This window comes from Erinaceus europaeus, chromosome 13 (genome assembly GCF_950295315.1).
Source record: "Erinaceus europaeus chromosome 13, mEriEur2.1, whole genome shotgun sequence".
Taxonomy (NCBI): Eukaryota; Metazoa; Chordata; class Mammalia; order Eulipotyphla; family Erinaceidae; genus Erinaceus; species Erinaceus europaeus.
Window position 1 is genome coordinate 34,322,060 of NC_080174.1, and position 25,944 is coordinate 34,348,003.

Genomic DNA, 25,944 nt, shown 5'->3' on the forward strand with positions numbered 1-25,944 from the left:
CTTCTTCATAGCTGTGCCATTAATGCTACCAGTAGTTAAATCTCATGATAATGGTGATAAAGCTGAAATAGAGTTTGTCTAAACAAAAAAATTAAATTTAGTTTGTACTACTATCATAACCTATGGAAATTAAATTCTGATAAGTCTACCAAATCAAATTATCTAATGCTTTGGTATCATGTTTGATGGTATAACTATGTCACATAATAATAGTACAAAAAGAGAGGTGATTATGTTTAGAAATAAATACTTTGGTTTTATGATATAATATTCATACCAAGCAGTTACTGAAGATGTTTATATCCATAGTTATTTAACAGGCTTTAATTGACTGTGTGAGAAACAGGCTATGTTAAGTTCAGGACATTTACTCAGCTATGTCAAATTTTCACCCCAGTTGCTGCTTACATATTTCCTAAATCATAATAAAATTTCCTAATATATCCATAATACTTTTAGGAGCACTTTTGACATATAAAAGAAAGTGGAAATTGTTGACTGTTATTATTTTAGTCCTTATAGCGATATTTTGTATGTCATATGCTTCAGAGATCCTGAAGTATTCTCTACTTTAGCAGTAGAAGTATTCTTTTACTTTAGCGGAAGAAAAGAGGCTAGTAAACAAAACATCTTCAATGTTACATTTTTTTATTTGGGACAGAACAGAAAAATCACCTTAGGAGTAATCAAAGTAATACAAAATATGTTTGAAGAATGTGTGCGCGCCTCTAGCTAAAGGTAATCAGTTATTACCTAAAACAGTAAAAATGAAGAAAAATTAAGTAATCTTTGATAACTACCATAAAGATTCACTGATTAAGACTAACTCTTCTTACATTGTACTTCCTTTAGACTATAGTAAATTGTTCTTGGTATTATTAAAGTAATTTCTCATTTATTTTTATAATAATGAATCCAATATTTTCTAGTCTTCTTTGGCTTGCTATTTATCACCCATTCATCATTCATTCCATTCACTTAAAGCATCTTCTTCATGTCCAGGTATGTCTGTTGGTGATTGGTCAAGAGAAGTTGAATCTTTATATCTCATTGAACTAAGATCAGAATGTATCTCAGTTGTTGAAGCTTTTGATCCCCAAAATGCCTTGACTGCAGCCCTGGAGAAAAAAGTTTCATGAAACAAAAAATTTAAGTTGAATAAACTTTTATTTTACTTTTTGCATGCAGAAACTCCTCATTAATCAGGATTTATTTCTGGCTTTTGGAGCATAGGCCATACTGTGATAGTAAATAAATCCTCAGATGCACAAGGATACACTACTCAAAAAAAAAAAAAAAAGCAAAGAAAGCATTTGAGATATTCTTATCAGAATGAATAAGTAGGTTACAATCATCTTAGAGTTGTCAGAAATAAAAATAGATACCACAATAATACATTTAATAAATTATTTTGATAGGAACTATCACACAAAGCTAAAATTATACTTAAAAACCCTCATACTAGGGGAGTCATTCGGTAGCACAACGGGTTAAGCACACATGACGCAAAGCACAAGGACCAGTGTAAGGATCCCAGTTCAAGCCCCCGGCTCCCCACCTGAAGGGAGGTAGCCTCACAAGTGGTGAAGCAGGTCTGCAGGTGTCTATCTTTCTTTCCCCCTCTCTGTCTTCTTATCCTCTCCCCATTTCTCTCTGTCCTATCCAACAATGATGACATCAAAAGCAACAATAACTACAACAATAAAACAAGGGCAACAAAAGGGAATAATAAATATTTGAAATAAAAAACCCTCATACCTTGAAAAGGAAGTCATGAAACTGACCTAAGGTAGGATAGTCACAGGGGAAATGAAGGGAATTGGGCAGTTTCAAAACATGTGTGATAAACTTGAAATTCAGTGGATAAGGGAGAAATAGACAAGGATGTCAATCAAGGACAGAGACATCGTTTAACCCTTTACCTACCAGTTTATAATTATGAAGATCAGTACAAATATCACGAATACACAGATAATGACTCCTATAGTCAGCACAAAGACCAGGACAGCATCAGTGTCTGGCCGTACTGATCTTTTCATCTGCAGTTCTAAAGAAAAAAAAAACATGTAACTGATGAATATTACTGCTAGAGATGTAAAGAAATCTAAATAGAAACTCTATGGTCTGAAAAACAAACCTGGAATGATACAGAGTTAAAGAAAGAAAGATATCAATAAGCTTCCTCTGTATACTTGAAACATCTGTTATACACACACACATATACAGAAGAATTTAACAATGAATAATGAACACACTATATTCTTGCTATCTAGATACAATTATCACTTTACTAATCCCTTTATCAATTTATTGATCCACTTTAATGTTTTAACACATTCAGCATAATTGTGTGCTTATATCCAAAAACATGATTCAATGGACATACTACAAACTAAAGGCCAATGTTAATTTATATATTTTTTCTTGAGACAATTGCACAAATGTCTTATATGTACTTTGCTTATTTCTGGCAAATATAAACACACATAGGTAATTCAAATCCCTATGAAAACACAGATTATTATTAAACCCTCAAAAAGGTTCCTCAAGCCTCTTCCAGTTAGTTCCTGCACCATCCTCCAGAAGTAAGTACTATCCTGGTTTTCTATTCAACTATTAATGTGCTTATTCTAGGACTTATTAGATATGGAAACATACACCACTTATTCTTTTGTGCATAGTGTCTAATTATGTTTTTACTAAGCATACTGTTTTAAAAATTCACCTACATTTCTTATAAGAAGAGCTCACTTCTTTTTTTACTACTCAGTAGTATTCTTGTCTGTTTATTCATCTTCCTATGATGGACACTTATGCTACTATAATGAACTTTCTAAAGAGCCAAAGCAGAATTTATTTCTTTTTGTTGTGTATGTGCTTACAGGTGTGTGTGTGTGTGTGTGTGTGTGTGTGTGTGTGTGTGCATGTGTGCATGTGTACACACACACACACAAGCAAGCACACAGGCTAAGTCTCTGAAGAGTTCCTAAGCCTGACTAAAGATCTTTTAAACCATTTATCAACCTGAGGATCAAAAGTGCTATTTAAATCCTAGTAAAATACCTGGAACATATTATGATCAAGAAAACACTTGTTTTTATTTTATGTTATTAATAGTTTTTTAGAAGATTATAAATTTACAATGTATACTTCCACACCACACCCACCACCAAAGTTCTGTATCCCCATGCTCTCACCTCCTAAAGATAATCACCATCAGTCTTATAGTTTGCTTATGAAATGAGTGCAGCCTAGAATGTTCGCAGCTGTGACTGACAGGGACTAAGAGGTCACACAGGCTCCTGTGCTAAATATAAATACATATGGACCCTTGACCAGATGGATAGGGTAAACAATTTTATTCATAGATTGTCTTCAAGATTGGGAGCCACTCTCTGTCATAACTAAACTTTCTAGCCCTTTTCTCAATTCTGACACTATCTTCTCAGACATTTTTGTCTAACTCCATGTTAGCTATCAAACTCAAGCAAAAAACTATGAAAGTCATAGGCACCTAGGAACATACCTAAAATACCTCACTTCTTCCTACCCTTAGATCCCTATTCTCATCTGCTCTATTCTTTTGTCTCCTGTTCATTAATCATTTTGTCCTGCTTTATAACTTAGTCTTTCAGCCACCAAGTTGCAGATGCTATCATCATTCCATCCTGACTTCCTTGGGCAGACCACCTCACCAGTATAACCTAGAACCTCACTTCGCTAGAGCCCTATGCAAGTAGAGAAAGATAGAAAGAGGCTGCAAGTATGGATCAACCTGCCAACACCCATGCCCTGTGGAAAAGCAAACACAGAAGCCATGTCTCCCACCTTCTGCACCCCAAAAAAGAGTTTTAGTTCATACTCTCAGTGGGGGAAAAATGATAGTGGGAAGATGAACAGAGGGCTCTGAACTCCAACTCCATCAGGACCCTGAAAGAGAAGATGAAAAAAAAAAAAAGGGACATTTGGAAGTAGTAAGTACTAGTAGGTGTAGATGTGACTTAGAAAAGAAGACAAGACAGGACCCTGGGGGAAAATTGACAAATATATATAAACATAGACAGATAGTTATAGAAATATTCATCAACCCATAATTGTAACCTTAGAAGAACTACTGTAGCTTCTAGTGGAGGAAATGAGGATACAGAACTTTGGTTGTGGGAATGGTCTAGAATTATACCCCTGTTATCTTATGATTTTGTAAATCAATATTGTCACTAATAAAATTAAAAAATAGTTTTATTGCTTCTATTTTGTTTGTTGAGCTCATGTAAACCAGATCTCTAGTTTCCACAGATGAGTGAAATCATCTGGTAGTTGTCTTACATCTCTTATTTTGCTAAGCATAATCAGTTCCAGTTCTATCCATTTTGTTCCAAAGGACACAATATCATTTTTTATTGCAGAGTAGTATTCCATAGAATATATATCCCATAACTTCTTTAGCCAATTATCCAATGATAGACATTTAGGCTACTCCCACTTTTTGACTATTGTGAATAGTGCAGCCATGAACATAGGGGTGGATATGTCCCTTGAAATTAGTGCAAATGTCTACTGGATAAGTGTCTAAGAATGATACTGCTTGACCATAAGGTACTTCCATTTGTATTTGCTTAAGGCCTTTCCATACAGTCTTCTAAAGGGACTGTACCCACCAGCAGTGAAGCAGAGTTTCCTTTTCTCCACAACTTAAACACCTGTCATTTCCTGGTTTGTTTATGTAAGCCATTTTCTCTAAGGTACAAGATATCTAAGTATCTAAGGTACAAGGTATCTAAGTGTAGTTTTAATTTACATTTCTTTAATGATAAGTGAAGTGGAGCATTTCCTCATGTGTCTGTTGGCCATGTGTATCACTTCTTTGTTTAGACGCTGTGGGAATGGATCATCCTGACAATATTCATATCCAACGGAAAAGCAATTACAGAAGCCAGAACTCCCAGCTTCTACAACTCAAAAATAATTTTGATGCAGACTTCCAGTGGGGGAGAAGTGGTAAAGGGAAAAGGATCAGAAAAAGGATCAGAGGTCTCTGAACTCCAACTCCATCACAACACCAAGAGAGAAGAGGGAAAAGGGATATTTGGATACAGTAAAAGGTTATGTGTAAGTTGGAAAGGAAGAGGAGACCTTTTAAAAAAGTGAAATTATATACAAAGAGTTGTAGAAATAATAAGTTAATCCATATCTTCAACCTTGGAAAAACAGCTGTAGCTTACAATAGAGTGATTGGGGATTCTGAACTCTGGTGGTAGAAACAGTGTGGAATTATACCTGTTGACATATAATTTTGTAAATCAATATTAAATCACTAATTTTAAAAAGTCTGCTTAGTTCTTTGGCCCCCTTTTTATTGTGTTATTTTTGCTTTTTTGCAGATCTGTACCAACTTCTGTATAAATCTTTGATATCGGTTGCTTTTCTGATATGCAAATATCTTCTCCCATTTACTGGGTTCCCTGTTTATGATTATGTAGTTTGCTTTCAATGTATAGAAACTTTTCAGTTTCATGTAATCCCATTTGTTTACTTGTTTTCATTTTTTCCGTTTCCATGGAGGTGAGTCTCCAAATGCACTTTTGTCATGAAGGTCCTCTAAGATTTCACCAACATTTCCTTCTATAAATTTTAGAGTTTCTAGTCTAATATCTAGGTTTTTAATCCCTTTTGAATTGACCTTGGGGTATGGTATTAGGAAGTGGTCTAGTTTTACTTTTCTACACAAGATGGCCCAATTTCCCCACCATTTGTTGAAGAGAACTTCTTTATCCCCTTGAATGATTTGGAACCCTTTGCCATATATTAGGTGGTTGTATATGTGTGGGCTCATTTCTGGGCTTTCAGTTCTGGTCCACTTACCCAGTTGTCCATTTGTTTTATTCCAGTACCTTGCTGTTTTGATTACTACATCTTTGTAGCATAAACTGAAGTTGGGGAGTGTGATACCTCCATATTTTCCTTTTTTTCCTCAGAATTGTTTTGGTAATTAATGATATTTTGTAGTTACACACAAAGTTTTGGACAAGATGTTCAATTTGTTTTAAAAATGTTATTAGAATTTTGATATGGATTGCATTAAAATTGTAGATTGTCTTTGGTAGAATGTCCATTTAGTAATGTTTATTCTCATAATCAAGGAGTAAGGAATGTTCTTCCACTTCTCTGTGTCATCTCTATTTCTTTTAATAATGTCTTACAGTTTTTATGATAAAGGTCCTTTATCTCCTTTGTGAGATTCACCCTAGATATATCATCTTTTGGGGTTCAGTTGTAAATGGGATTGACTCTTTCACTTCCCTTTCCTCTGACTCCTTTTTTAATACAGAAATTCCACAAATTTGTGTATATTAATTTGGTATCCTGATACTCTACTGAATTTATTATTTCCGAGAGGGTTTTGTGGAATCTTTGGGAATTCTCTAAGTATAAAGTCATGTCATCAGCAGAGAATGATAGTTTGATTTCTTCTTTTCTTTGCCTTTGAAGTCTCTTTCTTGTCTGATTGCAGTGGCAAAGACCTCAAGGCTATGTTGAGTAATAGTGGAGATAGTGGACATCCTTGTCTGGTTTCCAATTTTAAGGGGAAAACATTTATTTTTTCCCTATTGAGAATGATGTTAGCTGTGAGTTCATCATAAATGGTCTTTATTATGTTGAGAAATGGTCCTTCTATTCCCAGTTTCTGGAGGGCTTTTAAGATAAATGGGTATTGAATCTTGTAAAATACATTTCCAATATCAACTGATATTACCAAGTAATTTTTATCTTTCTTTTTGTTGAAAAAATGATGAATTACATTGATTGGTTTGTGGATGTTGAGCTATCCCCATTTTCCAGGGATGAATCCCACTTGGTCTTGGTAAATTATTCTCTTGATACATTGTTGGATTCAATTTGTCAAGATCTTGTTCAGGATCTTTGCATCAATGTTTATCATGTTTATCAGGGATATAGATCTACTGTTTTCTTTTCTGGTAGAGTCCCTTCCTGCTTTGGGGATCAAAGTGATGTTCACTTCATAGAATGTGTTTGGTACTATTTGCACTTCTTCAATTTTCTAGAATATCTCGAGGACAATAGGTGTTCTTTGAAAGTCTTATAAAATTTGATAGTAAAGTCATCTGGACCCAGGCTTTTATTATTGTGTAGCTTTTTGATGACTGGTTCAATTTCTAAACTAGTAATTAGCTTATTTAAGCTATCTATGTTTCTTGGGTTAGGCTTGGCAGGTGGTATGATTCTAGAATGTATCCATCTTTTCTAGGTTGTACAATTTACTTCCATAGAGATGTTCATGATATTCAAGTATGATTCTTTGTATCTCCCCATCTTCAGTTGTAATTTCATTTCTTTCACTCCCAATTGTTTCTATCATAATTTTCTCTCTCCTTTTTGTGAGTCTAACTAGTGGTTTACAATAAGTTATTACTTTATTATTATTGCTAAAATAAATTATTGATCCTTTTGAAGAACCAGCTATCGGTTTCATTAATCTTTAGATGATTCTTAATTCTATTTCATTAATTTCTCCTCTGATTTTTACTATTTCTTTCCTCTCACTGACTTTTGGGTCTCTTTGTTGCTGCTTTTCTACTTGGCTCAGTAGTGATGTTAGATAGCTTACTTGGGATCTTCACTGTTTGTTATAAACTTCCCTCTTTAAGCAGCTTCTGCATCCCACGGGGTCTGGTAATTGGTCACTTCAGTTTCATTGTTCTCCTAGTAATTTTTAAGTTCACTTTTGATTTTTTCAATGACCCAGGTATTATTAAGAAGTGTTTTCTTCAGTCTCCATAGTGTGAGTGTATTTCTTTTTTCTTTTACTTTTTCTTCTCCTTCTTCTTCTTCCTTCTTCTTCTTCTTCTTCTTCTTCTTCTTCTTCTTCTTCTTCTTCTTCTCCTTCTCCTTCTCCTTCTCCTTCTCCTTCTCCTTCTCCTTCTTCTTCTTCTTCTTCCTCTTTCCTCCTCCTCCTCCCTCCTCCTCCTCCTCCTCCCCCCTCCTCCTCCTCCTCCTCCTCCCCCCTCCTCCTCCTCCCTCCTCCTCCTCCCCCCTCCTCCTCCTCCTCCCCCCTCCCTCCTCCTCCCCCCTCCCCTCCTCCTCCCCCCTCCTCCTCCTCCCCCCTCCTCCTCCTCCCCCCTCCTCCTCCTTCTCCCCCCTCCCCCCTCCCTCCTCCCCCCTCCTCCTCCCTCCTCCTCCTCCCCCCTCCTCCTCCCCCCTCCTACTCCCCCCTTCCCCCTCCCTCCTCCTCCTCCTCCCTCCCTCTCCTCCTCCTCCTTCCTCCCTCTCCTCCCTCTCCTCCTCCTCCCCCTCCCCCTCCCCCTCCCCCCTCCCCCTCCCCCTCCTCCTCCTCCTCCTCCTTCTCCTCCTCCTCCTCCTCCTCCTCCTTCTTCTTCTTCTTCTCTTTTTGGTTGATTTATAACCAAACTGTCTCATGGACAGAAAAATATTTTTTCAATATTGACAATTTTATGAAAGTTTACATTGTGTGCCAACACATGGTTGGTCCTTGAGAACATTCCATGTCCACTTGAAAAGAATATATATTAATTTGGGGGAGGATGAAAAGTTCTGAATATATGCTAAGTTTATCTCATCTCTGACTTCATTTAAAGCCTTTATGCTCTTGTTGACTTTTTGTCCTGATGATCTGTCTCTTGCTGTGAATGGTATGTTGAGGTCTCTCACTAATACTGTGCTGCTGCCAATTTCTCCCTTAAGGTCAGTAAGTACTATATGTATTTGGGTGGATACATATTGGGAGCATATATTGATGATGGTTATGTCTTCCTCTTGGATTGATCATCTGTCCATTGTGTAGTGTTCATGTTTTTCACTTTTCACCTTCTTTGCCTGAAAGTAAAATTTATGTGTATTAGAATAGCCTTTCCTGCCCTTTTGTGTACATTACTGGCTTAGAACGCCTTGTTCCAGCCTGTCACCTGAAGCTACTGCTTGTTCTTCTTTTGGATGTGTGTTTCCTGAAGACACAGAACACATAGATCTTGCTTTTTAATCCACTCAGTCACTCTGAATCTTTTGACTGGTGTATTTAAGCTATTCACAGTTAGGGTGATTATTGATAAATGTTATTTTCTTAGTCATTCTTGTTTTTCTATTGAGGTTGCTTTATATTATTGTTGACTCTTTTCCTGTTTGTTATTTTATGTGTATGGTTTTCTATAATTGCCTTCTCTACTATATATATGTTTCCTGTTTGTGCTATATTTTGTAGTTATCATGAATATTATGTCTGATGTTCACAAACATTGGGTTGTGTCTATTTTGCTCACACATTTCTTGTGTATGGTTTTCCCTGTTGTTATGTTCCTGGTTCTATTCCAGTACTTATCATAACATTAAAAGTTGGGATTCCTTTACCTCTTCTTTTCATGTTGGATTCCTCTCAAATTCTTGCTAGCTAGGTTTGATAGTGGCAAATTCTTTTAGTTTCTAAATCTTTGAAAAGAATTTTTTTCTTCCTCATATTTGAAGGATTATTTGGCATATTATTTATAGAATTTGTTGCTGGCAATTCTTACCTTTTAATACTTTGAATATGCCATTCCATCCCTCCTTACCTCTAGGGTTTTTTATGAGAAATCTGATGAAAGTGTGATAGTTCTGCCTTTGTATGTGACTTTTTTTTTTCCTTTCCCTGGCAGCCTGTAATATTTTTCCCTTGCCCGTGGTTGTGGATAGTTTTACGACATTGTGTCTTAGTGTGTGTCATTTGGATTCAAAAATTTAGATATGTGTTCACATTCTTGTATTTCTGTATTTTGAACATTGCTCAGGCATGGAAAACTCACTGTTAAAAAATTTTTTTATATGTTCTCTACTCCTCTTTCTATTTATTCATCCTTGGGGGTCCTTATAACTCTGATTTTTGTCTTTCTCATGGTGTCTGCTATTTCACTGAGAAGTGTTTCATTTTTTCCTAAACCTTTCCTCTCCAAGAGTTTTAAAGTCACAGAGTGTGGTAGTTGTGTCTTCTAGTGTTGATATTTTCTCCTCCACTTGGTTAAGTCTACTTCCCAGGCCTCTTACATACCTCAATTTTAATTGTGTTCAAAGTGCCATTTTAGGCCTATCAGTTCTATTTGAAGGTTTGTTTTTTTTCTGTACTTTATAATTTTTTAGTAAAATTATCACTGAGTTCTTGAATCTTAACTTTAGTTACCTTAATTCATAATTATATTTCTGAATTCTGTCTCCATTTATTTTTAGATCTGTGCCTATCTGTTCATTTGGTTTCTGCCATTGCTTTCTGTATATTTCTCTATTTCCTCATTTAATGTGGCTTTTGTTATTGTGTCAGTGAGAGATGTAGACGGTAAGGTGTTTGATTTATTTGTTTATATATCTTGGTGGAGGAGGGGAGATTTTATTTTGAGTCACCAGGTTGTTTCTGTGATTTTGATGTCAATATACAGTATCCCTGATGCCATTTCAGTCTCTGTTGGGTAACAGCAGTAGAGACTCATGAAGTCACAACTGCAAATTGGTGAGTTTTCAGGTGATTTTTTTCACTTTTTAATAGTCATTTTCTTGCTAAAACTCAGACCCAGAAGTGATGTGTCACAGTCACCAATTTAATTTGGTGCCTGCCATCTCTGAACATCAGTTTTTAGTCCTGGAAATCACTCACCCAACCCCCTTACTTTCTGTTTACATTAGCTTCTGAGAGCTACAATTACAAAGTACCACAACCTGGGTAATTTAAATACGAGAGAATTTTATTATCTCATAGTTATGTAGGCCTAAAATGTGAAATATATGTTGGCCATGATCTAAAGGACAGTTTTGCCTTTCTTCTTCCAGTTTCTCAAAGCCCTAAATATTGCTTGGTTTGTAGCAGCAAAACTTCAGTTTCTTTTTCTGCATGAGTGTTTTCTCCCTGGTTGTCTCTGTGGCTTTTCATAGCATTCACCTTTTTCTCTCCAAAGGTCCTTCTTCTTAGAAATACAATAGCCTTGATGTCAGTGTTTTTACATTAGACATATTGTACACTTCGTCTTCATCCACAGTTAATATAACTTATTTCAATTGTATTTTTCCTTTTGAGAGGTCTTACAAGATCCACTGATCTGAGGGACTGTTGCTATTATATAAAGACATCAATATCTGTTTGGTCCTTAATATAATTTAAATTTAGACAAATTTATTCTAGTTAAGCTTTCAACATGTAAACTTGTTTTGATAAAAGACTTTATATATATCTATATATAGAGAGAGAGAGATAGATAGATAGATAGATATAGATATAAAAGAAAATAGCTATATTGAATTAAGGACACATTCTAGACCTTATCTCAAATGGACAACTTCTATCTGCCATAGCTCAAGGTCCAAATATGGCCTCATATTGGGGTTCTAGAATTAAGATTTGTATTTTAGAAGGTTATAACTCACTGCATAATAATACCTAATTGTAACAAGAAAAGTGAAGCATCTAATATATAAGAAAATGAAGGCAAGTTTTCACTACACCAAGTTTACCTCTAAATTATTTCTAATGTGCATTTGTCTCAAGCTAGTACCATAGTGCTTGGATATTTCTGGCAAAACATTTATTTCATGTCTTAACATCCAAAGGGTTTATCTCAGTGGTATACCATATAGTCATTTTAAAAGAAACTGACACATACAAATATATTCTGAAAACATTTTGCATGGCTGGGGAGAATGGGAGTGTCATGGGTATGTTTTAGTGTATAAAGTACATGCTTATAAGCAGGAAGCATCAGTTTGAATCTTGGCATCAAAGATGACTAAGCAGTGCTCTGATCTCTCCCTCTATCTCGTCTCCCTCTTTCCCTGTCTCTCTCATAAAATGTATAAATTTTTAAGTAATCTAAAAGAGATGAATATCAGATATTAAAATTTCCTTTAATTTAACTAACTCATGTACAGATATAACTTCATGTATCTATTTTCATTTTTGTAATGGAAGTAAAAGAATAAATTCAAAGCAAAGGACTGTTCTTTGGAGATATAGCAGTTTTCCAAAATATTTGACTTAACTTTATGAATGAAAATTGGGGGAGTAGGTGGTGGTTCACTCCAAAGAGCAATATTAGAATGTGCAAAGACCCAGGTTCAAGCTCCAGGTCCATACCTACAGGGATGAAGCTTCACAAGTGGTGAAGTAGTGCTGAAAGGGGTCTCTCTCCATATTTCCATCTTTCCTCTCAATTTCTCTCTTTTTCTATCCAAACTAAATAAAACACTAAATAAGATATTAAAAGGAGAAAAGAAAATATCTTAATTATGTAAACCAATGTTCACAAAGACATCTCTGGGCCAATAGTAACATATTTCCCACCTGCAGGGAGAAAGCTTTGCAAGTGGTTTGTAGGTGTCTCGCTGCCTCTCTCCCTAACTCTCTCTTCCCTCTAGATTTCTGGCTATCTCTGCCAGATAAATAAATAAAAAATAAATAAATATTTTTTTAAAAAATTTAAAAATCAGGTTCTTATGCCAAATTGTACCCAAGATCTAATGAATTAGGAACTTTGGAAGTGGGGCTAGCCACATCTGTTTAATGAAATCTTCTAGATGATTTCAGTCCTCCTTATCATGTGAAATAAAAGGAAATTCACATGTTGCTGGAAACTCACCATTTGCTGTATAGATTGTGAATTTAACAGAAGATATTATTTCATTATTCTCGTAAGTGTCACACTCAAACGCCTGGGGGCGAACTTCTCTCCGAACATCCAGGATTGCTGAATCATTCATAAGTATAACAGGTTGCTATTTTAAAAGAAAAAGTATCAGCATCTTTCTTTAACAAAGTATTTTTATTTACTTAAAATAAAGATGAAAAGAAATTGAGAAGCAAGGGATATATATATATATATATATAGAGAGAGAGAGAGAGAGAGAGACAGAGGAAGAGAGAGAGAGAGGGAGAGAGAGAGAGAGAGGAAGAGAGAAAGAGAGAGAGAGAGAGAAGGAACTGAACTGCACCAGCACCACTGCTTCATCACTCGTGAAGATTCCCCCTGCAGGTGGGAAAAGAGGGCTTGAACCAGAATCCTTACACACTGTAATGTGTGTACTCAACTGGGTACAACATAACCTAGCCCTTAAACATCTCCTATTAATATCTAGTCTCACAAAACATTATTTAATTAATATGAGAGGGGAAAAATGGATTGAATTTCTCAAACTTTTTGATGAACAGACCATAGCTCTGAAAAGATGTTCCTTCAACTAAGAACTTAAAACTTCAAATTGGGGGGGGGATTCCGGAAGATGGCAGAATGAGAAGCTGCTAGTGGCTTGAGCTCCGACCAAATCTACTGGAAACGGTAGGATTTTTTGCCTTTAGTAGGCCAGTCAATAAGGGGTCCTAGTGGTGACACCAAGGAGGTTAAAAAATAGAGTAAAAATAAAGGGAAAAAAATTTTTCTTTTAAATTATTATTCCCTAAGCGTACCCGCTCCTCCCTCCCCCCCCCCCATAACCAGTCCCTGGGGACCAGAGATCTACTCCTAGCAGGCTCCCCTGCTGAGCTTCTTTCTTTACCAAGATTCCTGTCCCACCAGGGGTGTCATTCACTCTAATTCTATTCCCTTCTGAAACCTTTGGCCTTTTTTCTTCCTAAGTAGCCAACCAGCTGCCTCTGCTCAGGGGGCCTGAGGCAATCTGGAGCCATCCAAGCTGAAGACAGGATAGGTTTTTTACTCTGTTCTATTTTATTATCAATACAAGATAAACACATACCCCTTTCCCCCCTCCTTCAGGCTGACCAGAATTAACTCTTAGTGTATTTTCCTTTGCTAGGGGACTGGAAGTCTTATTCACTGCTAAAATAACTTACTTCACTTTGCCTACCACCCCTACCCGGTCTCTCCCCCACCCTGCATAGCTAAAAAATAATAATAAATAAATAAATAAATAACTCTTTCCTTTCACTTCTCTTTTATTACTGTCCTTCTCTTTTTCTTTTTTCTCTCTCTCTTTCTTTTTTCTTCTTTTTCTCATTCTTGTCATCCTTTCTTCCTTCCTCCTTCAGCTTTCTGAATTCGCTGATACACGTTTGGGAATTATTTTGGGGAAAAAATCTGACTCAGAGTAGACTCTCTCTGCGTGTATCTCTGCTCTACTTCCCTTTCTCCTCTAAGTTCCCCTAGAATATACAGTGTATAGTAGATTTGCATAACTGTATTCCTACTACTCTTGTCTAGTCCTGAGGTTTTTTTTTTTTTCTTTCTTAACAATCACCTGCCTCTGCTCAGGAGGCTTGAGGAAAACTGGGACAGGTTTTTTACCCTGCTCTATTTTATTATTAATATTATATAAAGGTGTATTTCTTTTCCCCCTCCTTTAGGGTGAACAGAATTAATTCTTAGGGTATCTTTCATTGCTAGGGTACAGAGCATCTTATCCATTGTGAGAGGAAATTGTCTCACTACTCCTACCTCCTCTACAGACTCTCCCCTTCTCCCTCATCCTAGCTAATTAAAAAAATAAAATAAAATAAAATAAAAATTAATCAATTAAAAAACTTTCCTTTCACTGTGCTTTAATTACAGCTCTTTTTCTTATCTTTTCTCTCTCTTGTTTCTCTTTTTTTTTATCTCGTCTTCCATTTCTTCCTTCCTTCTTCTTTATCTTTCTAAATTCACTGATATTCATTTGTGATTTATTTTGGGGAAGAAATCTGACTCAGAGTGGACTGTCTATGTTTGTATCTCTGCTCTGCTTGCTTTCTCCTCATGCTACCCCTAGAATATACAGTGGAAAATAGATTTGCATAATTGTCTATTCTTGCTATCCCTTCTTTCCTTTCTCTTTCTTCTTCACTTGGACTTGCTTGCTATTTTTTCATGGACTGGAGACATTATTTGGCTAACTGGTAGTGACTAAACTGCTTCAATCCTTGCTTCAGTTGCTATTCTAATTTTGGAGGTTGGTGATTGCATTTTTCAACACTTTTAGGACAGTGTTGCTTGTACTCAAAACAAAACAACTGAGGAACAACATAACATAAAAGTAAGAAACACATAAATCAAAAGACTGGGTATATCAAAAACAAATAAAACTGCTACTCCAATGAATGAAGACAAGAGCCCAGAAGAAACTACAAGTCAGCCAGAAGTAACCATGGATAAGAAAAGTATGCAAGCAACAACAAACTTATTAATCACAGAAATGAAAACAACATTGGAGGAAAGGAATGGCAGTATTAGGGAAACAACAGTTGAGACCCCCAAGGAAAATACTGATAATCTTGAGGCAATTAGAGAATTGAAAGCTGAAAAAGCTGAACTGAGGAAAGAAGCTGAGGCAAGGGAAAGCAAACTAACAGAAGCAGAAAACAGAATTACTCAGACAGAGGATGAGTTAGAGAAAACTAAGAAAGAGGTGAGAGAGCTCAAAAAGACATTGAGAGACACTGAAAACAACAACAGAGACATATGGGATGATCTCAAAAGAAGTAACATTCGTATAATTGGTCAGCCAGAGGAAGAAAGAGAGGAAAGGGAAGGAAACATTCTAGAGTAAATAATAGAAGAAAGCTTCCCAGACCTGAATAAAAGAAAGGACATCAAGATTCAAGAGGCCCAGAGAGTACCAAACAGAATCAACCCAGACCTGAAGACACCAAGACACATCATAGTCACAATGAGAAGAAGTAAAGATAAAGAAAAGATACTAAAGGCTGCAAGAGAGAAACAAAAAGTCACATACAGGGGAAAACCCATAAGATTATATTCAGACTTTTCCACTCAAACTCTAAAAGCCAGAAGAGAATGGCAAGATATCTTTTGAGCCCTGAATGAAAAAGGGTTTAAACCAAGGATAATATATCCCGCTAGACTTTCATTCAAACTAGATGGAGGGATCAAAACCTTCTTAGACAAACAACAGTTAAAGGAGGCAACCATCACAAAACCGGCCCTGAAAGAGGTTCTAAAAGACCTCTTATAAACAAGAACATCACTACAATACTTGCAATATATCAGAGCAAACAAAAAAAATTTTTTTAAACAATGGCACTACAATACATTAAACCCATAATATCAATAAATGTCAATGGCTTAAACTCCCCAACAAAAGGCACAGAGTTGGCGGATGGATCAAAAAACAACCCAACCATATGCTGCTTGCAAGAATTCCATCTGTCACAACAAGATAAACACAGACTTAAAGTGAAAGGACGGAAAACTATCATACAGGTTAACGGACCACCAAAAAAAGGCAGAAAGAGCCATTCTCATCTAAGACACAATAGATTTTAAATTAAATAAAGTAATAAAAGATAGGCAAGGACATTACATAATGATTAGAGGATCAATCAGCCAAGAAGACTTAACAATTATTAACATCTATGTACCCAATGAGGGACCATCTAAATACATCAAGCACCTACTGAAAGAATTTCAAAAATGCATCAATAGTAATACAATAATAGTGGAAGAATTTAATACCCCACTCTCACACTTAGACAGATCAACAAAACACAGAATCAACTAAGATACAAGAGAATTAAATGAAGAGATTGAAAGACTAGACGTCTTGGACATTTTCAGAGTCCTTCACGCCAAAAAACTGGAATCCACATTCTTTTCAAATCCACATAACACATACTCAAGGATAGACCACATGTTAGGCCACAAAGACAGCATCAGTAAATTCAAGACATTGAAATCATCCCAAGTATCTTCTCAGACCACAGTAGGGTAAAAATAACATTTAACAACAAACAGAAAATTATTTAAAGTTACAGAATTTGGAAACTAAATAACATACTCCTTAAAAACCACTGGGTCAGAGAGTCACTCAAGCAGGAAATTCAACTTTTCCTGGAAACAAATGAAAATTAAGACATAACCTATCAAAATATTTGGGACACAGCTAAAGAAGTACTGAGAGGGAAATTTATAGCCATACAATAACATATTAAACACCAAGAAGAAGCTCAAATGAATGACCTTAGTGCACATCTCAAGGACTTAGAGGAAGAGGAACAAAGGAACCCTAAAGCAACCAGAAGGACAGAAATTACAAAATTAGAGCAGATATAAACAACATCGAAAATAAGAGAACCGAACAAAAGATCAACGAAGCCAAATGTTGGTTCTTTGAAAGATTAAAAAACAATTGACAAACCCCTAGCCAGACTCACCAAACAAAAAAGAGAGAAGACTCAAATTAATAGAATTGTAAATGATGGAGGAGATATCACAACTGACACCACAGATATCCAGAGAATAATGCGAAACTTCTGTGAAGAACTATACGCCACCAAGCTAGATAATCTGGAAGAAATGGAAGAATTCCTAGAAGCATATGCCCTTCCAAAACTGAACCAAAAGAACTACAAAACCTAAATGCACCAACTACAGACAAATAAATTGAAACCATTAGTAAGAATCTCCCCAACAACAAAAGTCCTGGACCAGATGGCTTTACAAATGAATTCTACAAAACTTTCAGGAAATAGTTAGTACCCATACTTCTTAAGCTTTTCCATAAGATTGAAGAAACAGGAACACTCTCTTCCACCTCCTATGAAGCCAACATCACCCTGATACCAAAAGCAGATAGGGACACAACAAAGAAGGAAAACTAGAGACCAGTATCTCTGCTGAACATAGATGACAAATATTAAACAAGATCTTGGCCAACCGGATACAGCAGCACATCAAAAAGATTGTTTATCACGACCAAGTGGGATTCATCCCAGGAATGCAAGGCTGGTTCAACATCCGTAAGTCAATCAATGTCATTCACCACATCAATAAAAGCAAAGCCAGAACCACATGATTATCTCAATAGATGCAGAGAAAGCCTTTGACAAAATCCAACACCCATTCATGCTCAAAACTCTACAAATAATGGGAATACATGGGAAATTCTTCAAAATAGTGGAATCTATATATAGCAAACCTATAGCCAACATCATACTCAATGGACAGAAGCTGAAAGCATTCCCTCTCACATCAGGGACTAGACAGGGCTGTCCACTGTCACCATTACTCTTCAACATAGTAGTGGAATTTCTCTCCGTAGCAATCAGGCAAGAGATAGAAGTCAAAGGAATACAGATTGGAAGGGAAGAAGCCAAGCTCTCACTATTTACAGATGATATGATAGTATACATAGAAAAACCTAAAGAATCCAGCAGAAAACTACTGGAAGTTAAAAGGCAATATAGCAAGGTGTCAGGCTACAAAATTAATGTAGAAAAATCAGTGGCATTTCTTTATGCGAACATTAAATCTGAAGAAAAAGACATCCAGAAATCACTCTCATTTACTATTTCAGCAAAATCAATAAAATACCTAGGAATAAAGTTGATCAAAGAAGTAAAAGACTTGTATACTGAAAACTATGAGTCACTACTTAAGTAAATAGAAACCGATACCAAAAAATGGAAAGACATCCCATGCTCATGGATTGGAAGAATAAATATCATCAAAATATTCTCCCCAGAGCCATATACAAATTTAATGCAATACCCATCAAAGTTCCACCAAGCTTCTTTAAGAGAATAGAACAAACACTACAATCATTTATCTGGAACCTAAAAATACCTAGAATTGCCAAAACCATCTTGAGGAAAAGAAACAGAAATGGAGGCATCACACTCCCAGATCTCAAACTATTTTATGAAGCCATCATCATCAAAACAGCATGGTACTGGAACAAAAATAGGCATACAGACCAGTGGAACAAAATTGAAAGCCCAGACCAAAATCCTCACACCTATGGACATCTAATCTTTGAGAAGGGGGCCCAAAGCAATAAATGGAAGGAGGAGGCTCTCTTCAATAAATTTGTGGGTAAACTGGGCTGTAACATGCAGAAGAATGAAATTGAACCACTTTATCTCACCAGAAACAAAAATCAACTCCAAATGGATCAAGGACATGGATGTTAGAGCAGAAACACTCACATACTTAGAGGAAAACATTGGTAAAACAGTTTCCCATCTACACCTCAAGGACATCTTTGATGAAACAAGCCCAATTGCAAGGAAGACTAAAGCAGAAACAAACCAATGGGAGTACATCAAATTCAAAAGCTTCTGCACATCCAAAGAAACTATTAAACAAACAAAGAGACCCCTCACAGAATGGGAGAAGATCTTCACATGTCATACAGCAGATAAGAAACTAATCACCAAAATATATAAAGAACCCAGCAAACTTAGCACCAAAAAAGCAAATGACCCCATCCAAAAATGGGCAGAGGATATGAACAAAACATTCACCTCAGAGGAGATCCATAAGGCTAAAAAACATATGAAAAACTGCTTTAGGTCACTGATTGTCAGAGAAATGCAAATTAAGACATTAAGATACCTCCTCACTCCTGTAAGAATGGCATACATCAAAAAGGACAGCAGCAACAAATGTTGGAGAGGCTGTGGGGACAGAGGAACCCTTTTGCATTGCTGGTGGGAATGTATATTGGTCCAGCCTCTGTGGAGAGCAGTCTGGAAAACTCTCAGAAGGCTAGACATGGACCTTCCAGTAATTCCTCTCCTAGGGTTATTCCCCAAGGACACCATAACACCCAACCAAAAAGAGGTGTGTACTCCTATGTTCATAGCAGCACAATTCATAATAGCTAAAACCTGGAAGCCTCCCAGGTGCCCAATAACAGATGAGTGTCTGAGAAAGCTGTGGTATATATACACAATGGAATACTATACAGCTATCAAGAACAATGAACCCTCCTTCTCTGACCCATCTTGGACAGAGCTAGAAGAAATTATGTTAAGTGAGCTAACTCAGAAAGATAAAGATTAGTATGGGATGATCCCACTCATCAACAGAAGTTGATAAAGAAGTTCAGAAAGGGAAACTAAAAGCAGTTTCTGACTAAATTGATAGTAGGGCACCAAAGTAAAAACCCTGTGGTGAGTAGTAGACTTGCAGCTTTCCGGTTGGTGGGGTTGGGGGTGGGGGTGTGGAAGGGGACATAGTCTTTTGGTGGTGGGAATGGTGTTTATGTACACTCCTAATAAAGTGTAGTCATATAAATCACTAGTTAATTAATATGAGAGGGGGAAAATTAATTGTGTGTTTTTAAAACACAGATGAGTCTTTTTAATATATAGGCTGTGTATTTGATATGCAGACTCTCTCAAAAGCCTAGACCAAGTAGATCACAAGCAACCAATGGCACAGCTATATACAAGATACTGGGTACTGTACAGCAAACCCTAACAAAAGGACTTTTCAAATTTAACCCAATTACCAAATAATGTGATGATAACATTAACTATCGATTGTCTTTTTGAACCCTAAGACAGCAGGAACCTCACATCTCCACTATAGAGCCTATATTTCCCCCAGTCCTGGAACCTTAGGATAGGGCCCACTTTCCTGCATGCCTCTCTCAATCCATATCAAATAATATTGCATCTGCTGATCACAACCTAATCAATGCAACGATTGCCACCTCAACATTCTTCAGCTCAGACTGTGTCCAGAGACTTCACATGTGGAACGACAACCCTTCAGCTTCATTACTCAGGTGAGCCTTTCCTTTCATAGTATTCTCTAATTCCATCACAGGTGGTTCACTTTCTAACAAAGTCCCAAAATCTAGATATAGACCAGGTTCTGTGAGAGAGAGCATATTTTCACACGTATCCATAAACTAGTCCAAAATATATACCTGAAAGCAGAAGTAGACTAGAGTTTGCAGTGAGAACCCCCCCCCCCCAACACTTTCTCTCCACTATTCCAATCTTTGGGTCCATGATTGCTCAACAATTTGTTTGGCTTTGTATGTTAACTCTCTTTTCAGCCACTAGGTTTCAGATGCCATCAGGGTGCCGGCCAGGCTTCCCTGGACTGAAGACCCCACCAATATGTCCTGGAGCTCCGCTTCCCCAGAGACCCACCCTATTAGGGAAAGAGAGAGGCGGACTGGGAGTATGGACTGACCAGTCAATGTCCATGTTCAGCGGGGAAGCAATCACAGAAGCCAGACCTTCTACCTTCTGCAACCCACAACGACCCTGGGTCCATACTCCCAGAGGGATAGAGAATGGGAAAGCTATCAGGGGAGGGGATGGGATATGGAGATTGGGTGGTGGGAATTGTGTGGAGTTGTACCCCTCCTACCCTATGGTTTTGTTAATTTATCCTTTCTTAAATAAAAAATAAATAAATAAAAACTTCAAATCGGTAATCAGATTGAATTCTAACAGTGAGCTCAAATTGTTAATATAGTTCAAATAATGACTTGTTCTTTGAAATATTAAATCTCCTAAAATTTTGACCAGTAAGAACAGAAGCAATTTTTGGTGTTACTTTATAAAATACAGCTATGTGTAAATAGCATAAAAGGACATAAATATGGTGAGGTCTTGTATGATACAGAAAATACTAATGATGGTATTTTCAAAATTAACCCTATTGCCAAATAATTTGGTGATAGTAATAACTATCTATTGCCGTCTTAAACCCTAGGACAGCAGGAACCTCCCAGTCCTCTATAAAGCCCATATTTCCCCCAGGCCTGGAACTTCTATGGTGGGGCTCACTTTCCAGCATGCTTCTCTGAATTCATACCAAATGATACTGCATCTTCTGATCCCAGCCTAAGCAATGAAACCAGTATCACCTCAGCATGTTTCACTTCAAACTGTGTTTAGAGACATCAGATGTGTAATGTCAACTCTTTAACTTCATTACTCTGGTGAGACTTTTCCTAGATCATAGGATTCTTTAATTCTATTTTGAGTGGTACACTTCTCAACAAACCTCAAAACCTAGATATAGACCAGGACCCAGGAGATAGGGCAAATATATGCATATCCTAAGTTAGGGGAAAACATATACCTTAAAGCAAAGGTGCACAGTAGTTTGCAGTGAGTCAATAAATGTAGCAAACAAGTAGAAAGACTGAAAATGACACCATAATGTGCCTAACAAAATAGTTTCTTCTTATACCTAGATACTCTCCTCACCTACCTTCTATTACACTTCCCTCAATCACTCCAAAGCTAAGCTTGTCAGACAAAGTAAAGAATACAAAAGCTGACTAAGGGCAAGAGACTGGCATACATTAACGATGACTCTTTAGTTACTACCAGCCCACCCCATCACCTGGGGGCTTCATCAAGGAGTCCTGGGATCCCCACACAGACATGATGGGCGTAGACCTAGGAAAGATCCCTCTCTCCACTGCCACTGGTCATCTCCATCAGGAACAACATAATGGACCCCTTTGTGGACCCCTATAGGACCTTGCCCTCAATGTGGATCAACAATGGTAGGGAATATCCTATTCTCTGAAGGGAGATTGGATAACATACTCTACATATCACATGAGGAAGATGGGCCCTGAAATTAGTGCAGCCTGGAATGTTCCTAGCAGTCACCACAGAATGTGAAGTCAGACCTACAGGGATGTAGTGGTTACATAGGCTCTTGTGCTGAATATGTGGCCCAGATCAAATCGATGGGGCTAAACAGTTAACAATATCAATATAATTTTCCCATATTTGAAAGCTACTGTCTTTCCTTATCCAGCTTTCTAGTCCTTTTCCGACTATGACACCATCTTCCCACACAATAACCTAGGTCCACCCACATACTAGATGGCAGGCTCAGGCAAAAACTAATAAAGTCATGGGCCCTTTGGAATATAACTAAAATAGACCTACTAGCTTTTTCCAAAATGGAGACCCCAGATCTTCATCTAAAATATTATTGCCTTTAGGTTCATAATTAATCAACAATTTGTTCTGTTTTATATCTTAACTCTTTTTCAGCCACCAGGGTCCAGATGCTACCATGATGCCAAACCAATTCACTGAGCAGAGGACCTGACCAGTGTGTCTTGAAGGCCCACCTCCCCAGATCGCTGCCCCACTAGGGAAAGAGAGAGGCTGGGAGTGTGGAATAACCTGCCAACACCCATGTTCAACCGGGAAGCAATTACAGAAGCCAGATCTCCAACCTTCTTCACCCCATAATGATCCTGGGTCCATACTCCCAGAGGAATAAAGAATAGGAAAGCTTTCAAGGGAGAAGGTGGGATAAGGAGTTCTGGTGGTGGGAATTGTGTGGAATTTACCTCTCTTATCCTATGGTCTTGTCAATATTTCCATTTTATAATAATAATACCTTTCATGTAAATTTAAGATCAGGAAACAATTTTCCTTAATTTTAATCTAGGGCAATAATTAATTGCATGAGTAGATTTTAAGCCAGGTATTAACTTATCAATTCTACAACTTCCTGCTAGTGTGAACCAGGGTAAGCTACTTTTTTTGTGCCTCAGTCACTGAACTGTAAAATAGGTATTGTGATAGGAACTACTTCATAGGGTTTGATGTGCATTAAAAGAAATTCTGAAACTTGGTATATGTGTACCATTAAATAAACTCTCAATTAATATTAGCTAAAGTTACCAATATATAATTAACACACACATATACCTTGCTTCTAGATAGAATATTTTATATAAAATGGATATTTTTAAGTCCTGACAACAGCTGGATTTAAGTCATATGCAAGTACTAGCACTGCTCAGTAATGAACTATTTCAAATCCCAATAGTGCCTAAATTATAATGGTTAAACTTCATTTTTGAAAATCAGTGTTAACAAAAAATTTTCCTGATAATCATTATCTATAGGAAGTAGATTCTCTTACTGGTTAGAAAGTATCACATTTTATATATTCACTACTCACTTGGTCTGGCCTTATAACTTTCCAAACATATTTGAAACGATTTACAGGAGATATATGAACACATGCCAGTCTAACACTGTCAAGACTTTCTGAAACTGGTTTACCCCCTGAAAAAAAAAAAAAAGAAAACCTGAATGCATATGTATCCTTGAGCATTTCAAACTGCTACAGTAATACTTTTGAAGTCACCTCTGGAGAAGAGGGGAGTAATGGATACAAAGACAAAGTCATTGAAAGAAATAGGTCAATTACAAGATGTGCTGCTATGAACATTGGTATGTACAGATCTTTTCAGATGCATGTGTTTGATTTCATAGGATACATCCCCAGGAGAAAAACTGATGGGTTATAGAGCAGATCCATTTATAACCTTTTGAGAGTTGTCCAGGCTGCTCTCCAAGGAGTTGGATAAATTTACATTCCAACCACCAGCAGTATAAAAAGTTCCTTTACCAATGAAGCCTCTCCAACATTTGTTGTTACTGTCCTTTCTGATGTATGACATTCTCACAGGAGTAAAGTGATATCCCATTGTTGTCTTTATTTGCATTTCTCTGATAATCTGTGACTTGGAGCATTTTTTTATATGTCTGTTGACCTTGGACTGGTATTGTGAATTGCACCAAAGAACTCTGTGGAAGGAGGCCAAGGAGAGAGGTGGTGGAGTTGGGGAGGTTGTCAGGTCCTGATACATGATGATAGACCCAATTTGGAATTGAGGGTGTTTTTTAGACACTTGGTGAGATGAGAAATTGTATTGATATGCCTGCAACTGAATTGCAAACCAGAAACCTCATACTAAAAAATATAAATGAAAAGAAAAAAAAACAGGTCAAAGATATCATAACTGTCGGTTTCTTCTGCAGAATAAGTCATGGCGAAGAGGTAGCAAGAACAGTCAATTACTGAACTTTTCTACTACTGGCTTCCAATTTACTAGTCAAGAAAGCCACTAGAGATCCTGAAACTCTAGAGTAGATAATATGATGCAGGATCATTCTTAACATTCCCAATTTAGGGTTTACTAATTACAAAAAGAAATGTTCAAGACCAAAGTGTAAAAAAAAAAAAAAAGTCTCACTATAGAACAGTCTAACCACAGATACTGAGTATAAGTTTTTAGTGTATTATAGAAAATTTGTTAGACTTTAGACATCACTGAATTTGTATAGCAAAAGCAGAAAGTCACTCAGAACCATAACTGCCTGGAAAAGTGGAATTTTAACTTTTGTTATGATTTCACTCCAGTGTATCAGTTTATCACCTCCTTCTACTACAAATGACAGCCTTCACATTTCCCCTCAACCTCCCACCAACAGAGTCCAACTCACAGCCACAGTCTACTGGTCCACGGCATTCTTCCACCCTCACAATGCACTTGGATTCACCTCCAGGGCATCCATTTGTTAATATAATTTCTCTAATACCTATACCTTTGGTAAAATAAATTGACAACTGTTAAGAACAAATTCTACAGTTTTCTTTCTTCACTCAAACTTTTATCCTAATTTTGAAAATTAAATTCTTGGGGACAGGTTGTCAGCCTGGTTGAGCACACACAGTACAGTGCACAAAGGCCTGGGTTCAAGCTCTCAGTTCCCACCCACAGGAGGAAACAGTGCTGTTGGTTTCTCTCTCTTTCTCTCTCTCTTTCTGTCTTCCTCTCTATTTCCTCCTCCCTTCTCAATTTGTTTCTATACAAAATAATTAATTAAAAAATGAAAACAATAAAATTAAATTTTCAAATATAGTCTGATTACATTCACAATTATTTTAAGCCCCTATAATTGAACTATTTCTTTGATGTGTGTGTATTTACTTATGTGAATAGGTTTATTAACAGTTTTGTTTCTTTAATATTTGTTTTTAAAAAACTATGCTTATAAGAGCAGGGCAAGAGAAGCAAGAACTCCATACAGCTCTAGCACACGCAGTACTGGAATCAAACCCAGGGCAACTGGCTTGCAAGTCTTGTGCTCAGTGATGAGTTATCTTCCCAGTTATTTATTTTGCATGTGGTGCTGAGGGATGGAGTCAGGACCTCCATCAAGCTCCCTACCATGTAGTCCATCGTGCTCCCATTTGGTGGTAGGACTCAAACCCAGGATCTCACACAGCAAGGCATCTCCTGATCCTGCCTTTAAACTATAAATGGCATCCTTCTAACATTGTCTTCTTAACCCAGTGGACCTTCATAGCCTCCTTCCATGGTATTATTCTGTTCAGCCTCTTGTTGATCTGATGACTTTTTTTTTGCCTTCAG

The 25,944-nt window shown here is 36.9% G+C and overlaps 1 protein-coding gene and 1 long non-coding RNA gene across 3 annotated transcripts in view; both read right to left on the reverse strand.

Moving 5' to 3' along the window:
* Positions 1–25,944, reverse strand: part of LOC132542723 (uncharacterized) — a 392,193-nt gene that overhangs the window by 252,334 nt on the left and 113,915 nt on the right. The window lies entirely within an intron of this gene.
* Positions 632–25,944, reverse strand: part of SPACA1 (sperm acrosome associated 1) — a 41,638-nt gene continuing 16,325 nt past the window's right edge. For both annotated transcript variants that reach the window (XM_060205068.1, XM_060205067.1), the window contains 5 exons: positions 25,013–25,114; positions 23,682–23,788; positions 12,624–12,759; positions 1,927–2,047; positions 632–1,118 (listed from right to left, as the gene is read on the reverse strand). In XM_060205068.1, coding sequence (XP_060061051.1) covers positions 962–1,118; positions 1,927–2,047; positions 12,624–12,759; positions 23,682–23,788; positions 25,013–25,114 — 623 coding nt within the window. In that variant the 3' untranslated portion in view covers positions 632–961. The remainder of the gene's footprint in view (positions 1,119–1,926; positions 2,048–12,623; positions 12,760–23,681; positions 23,789–25,012; positions 25,115–25,944) is intronic.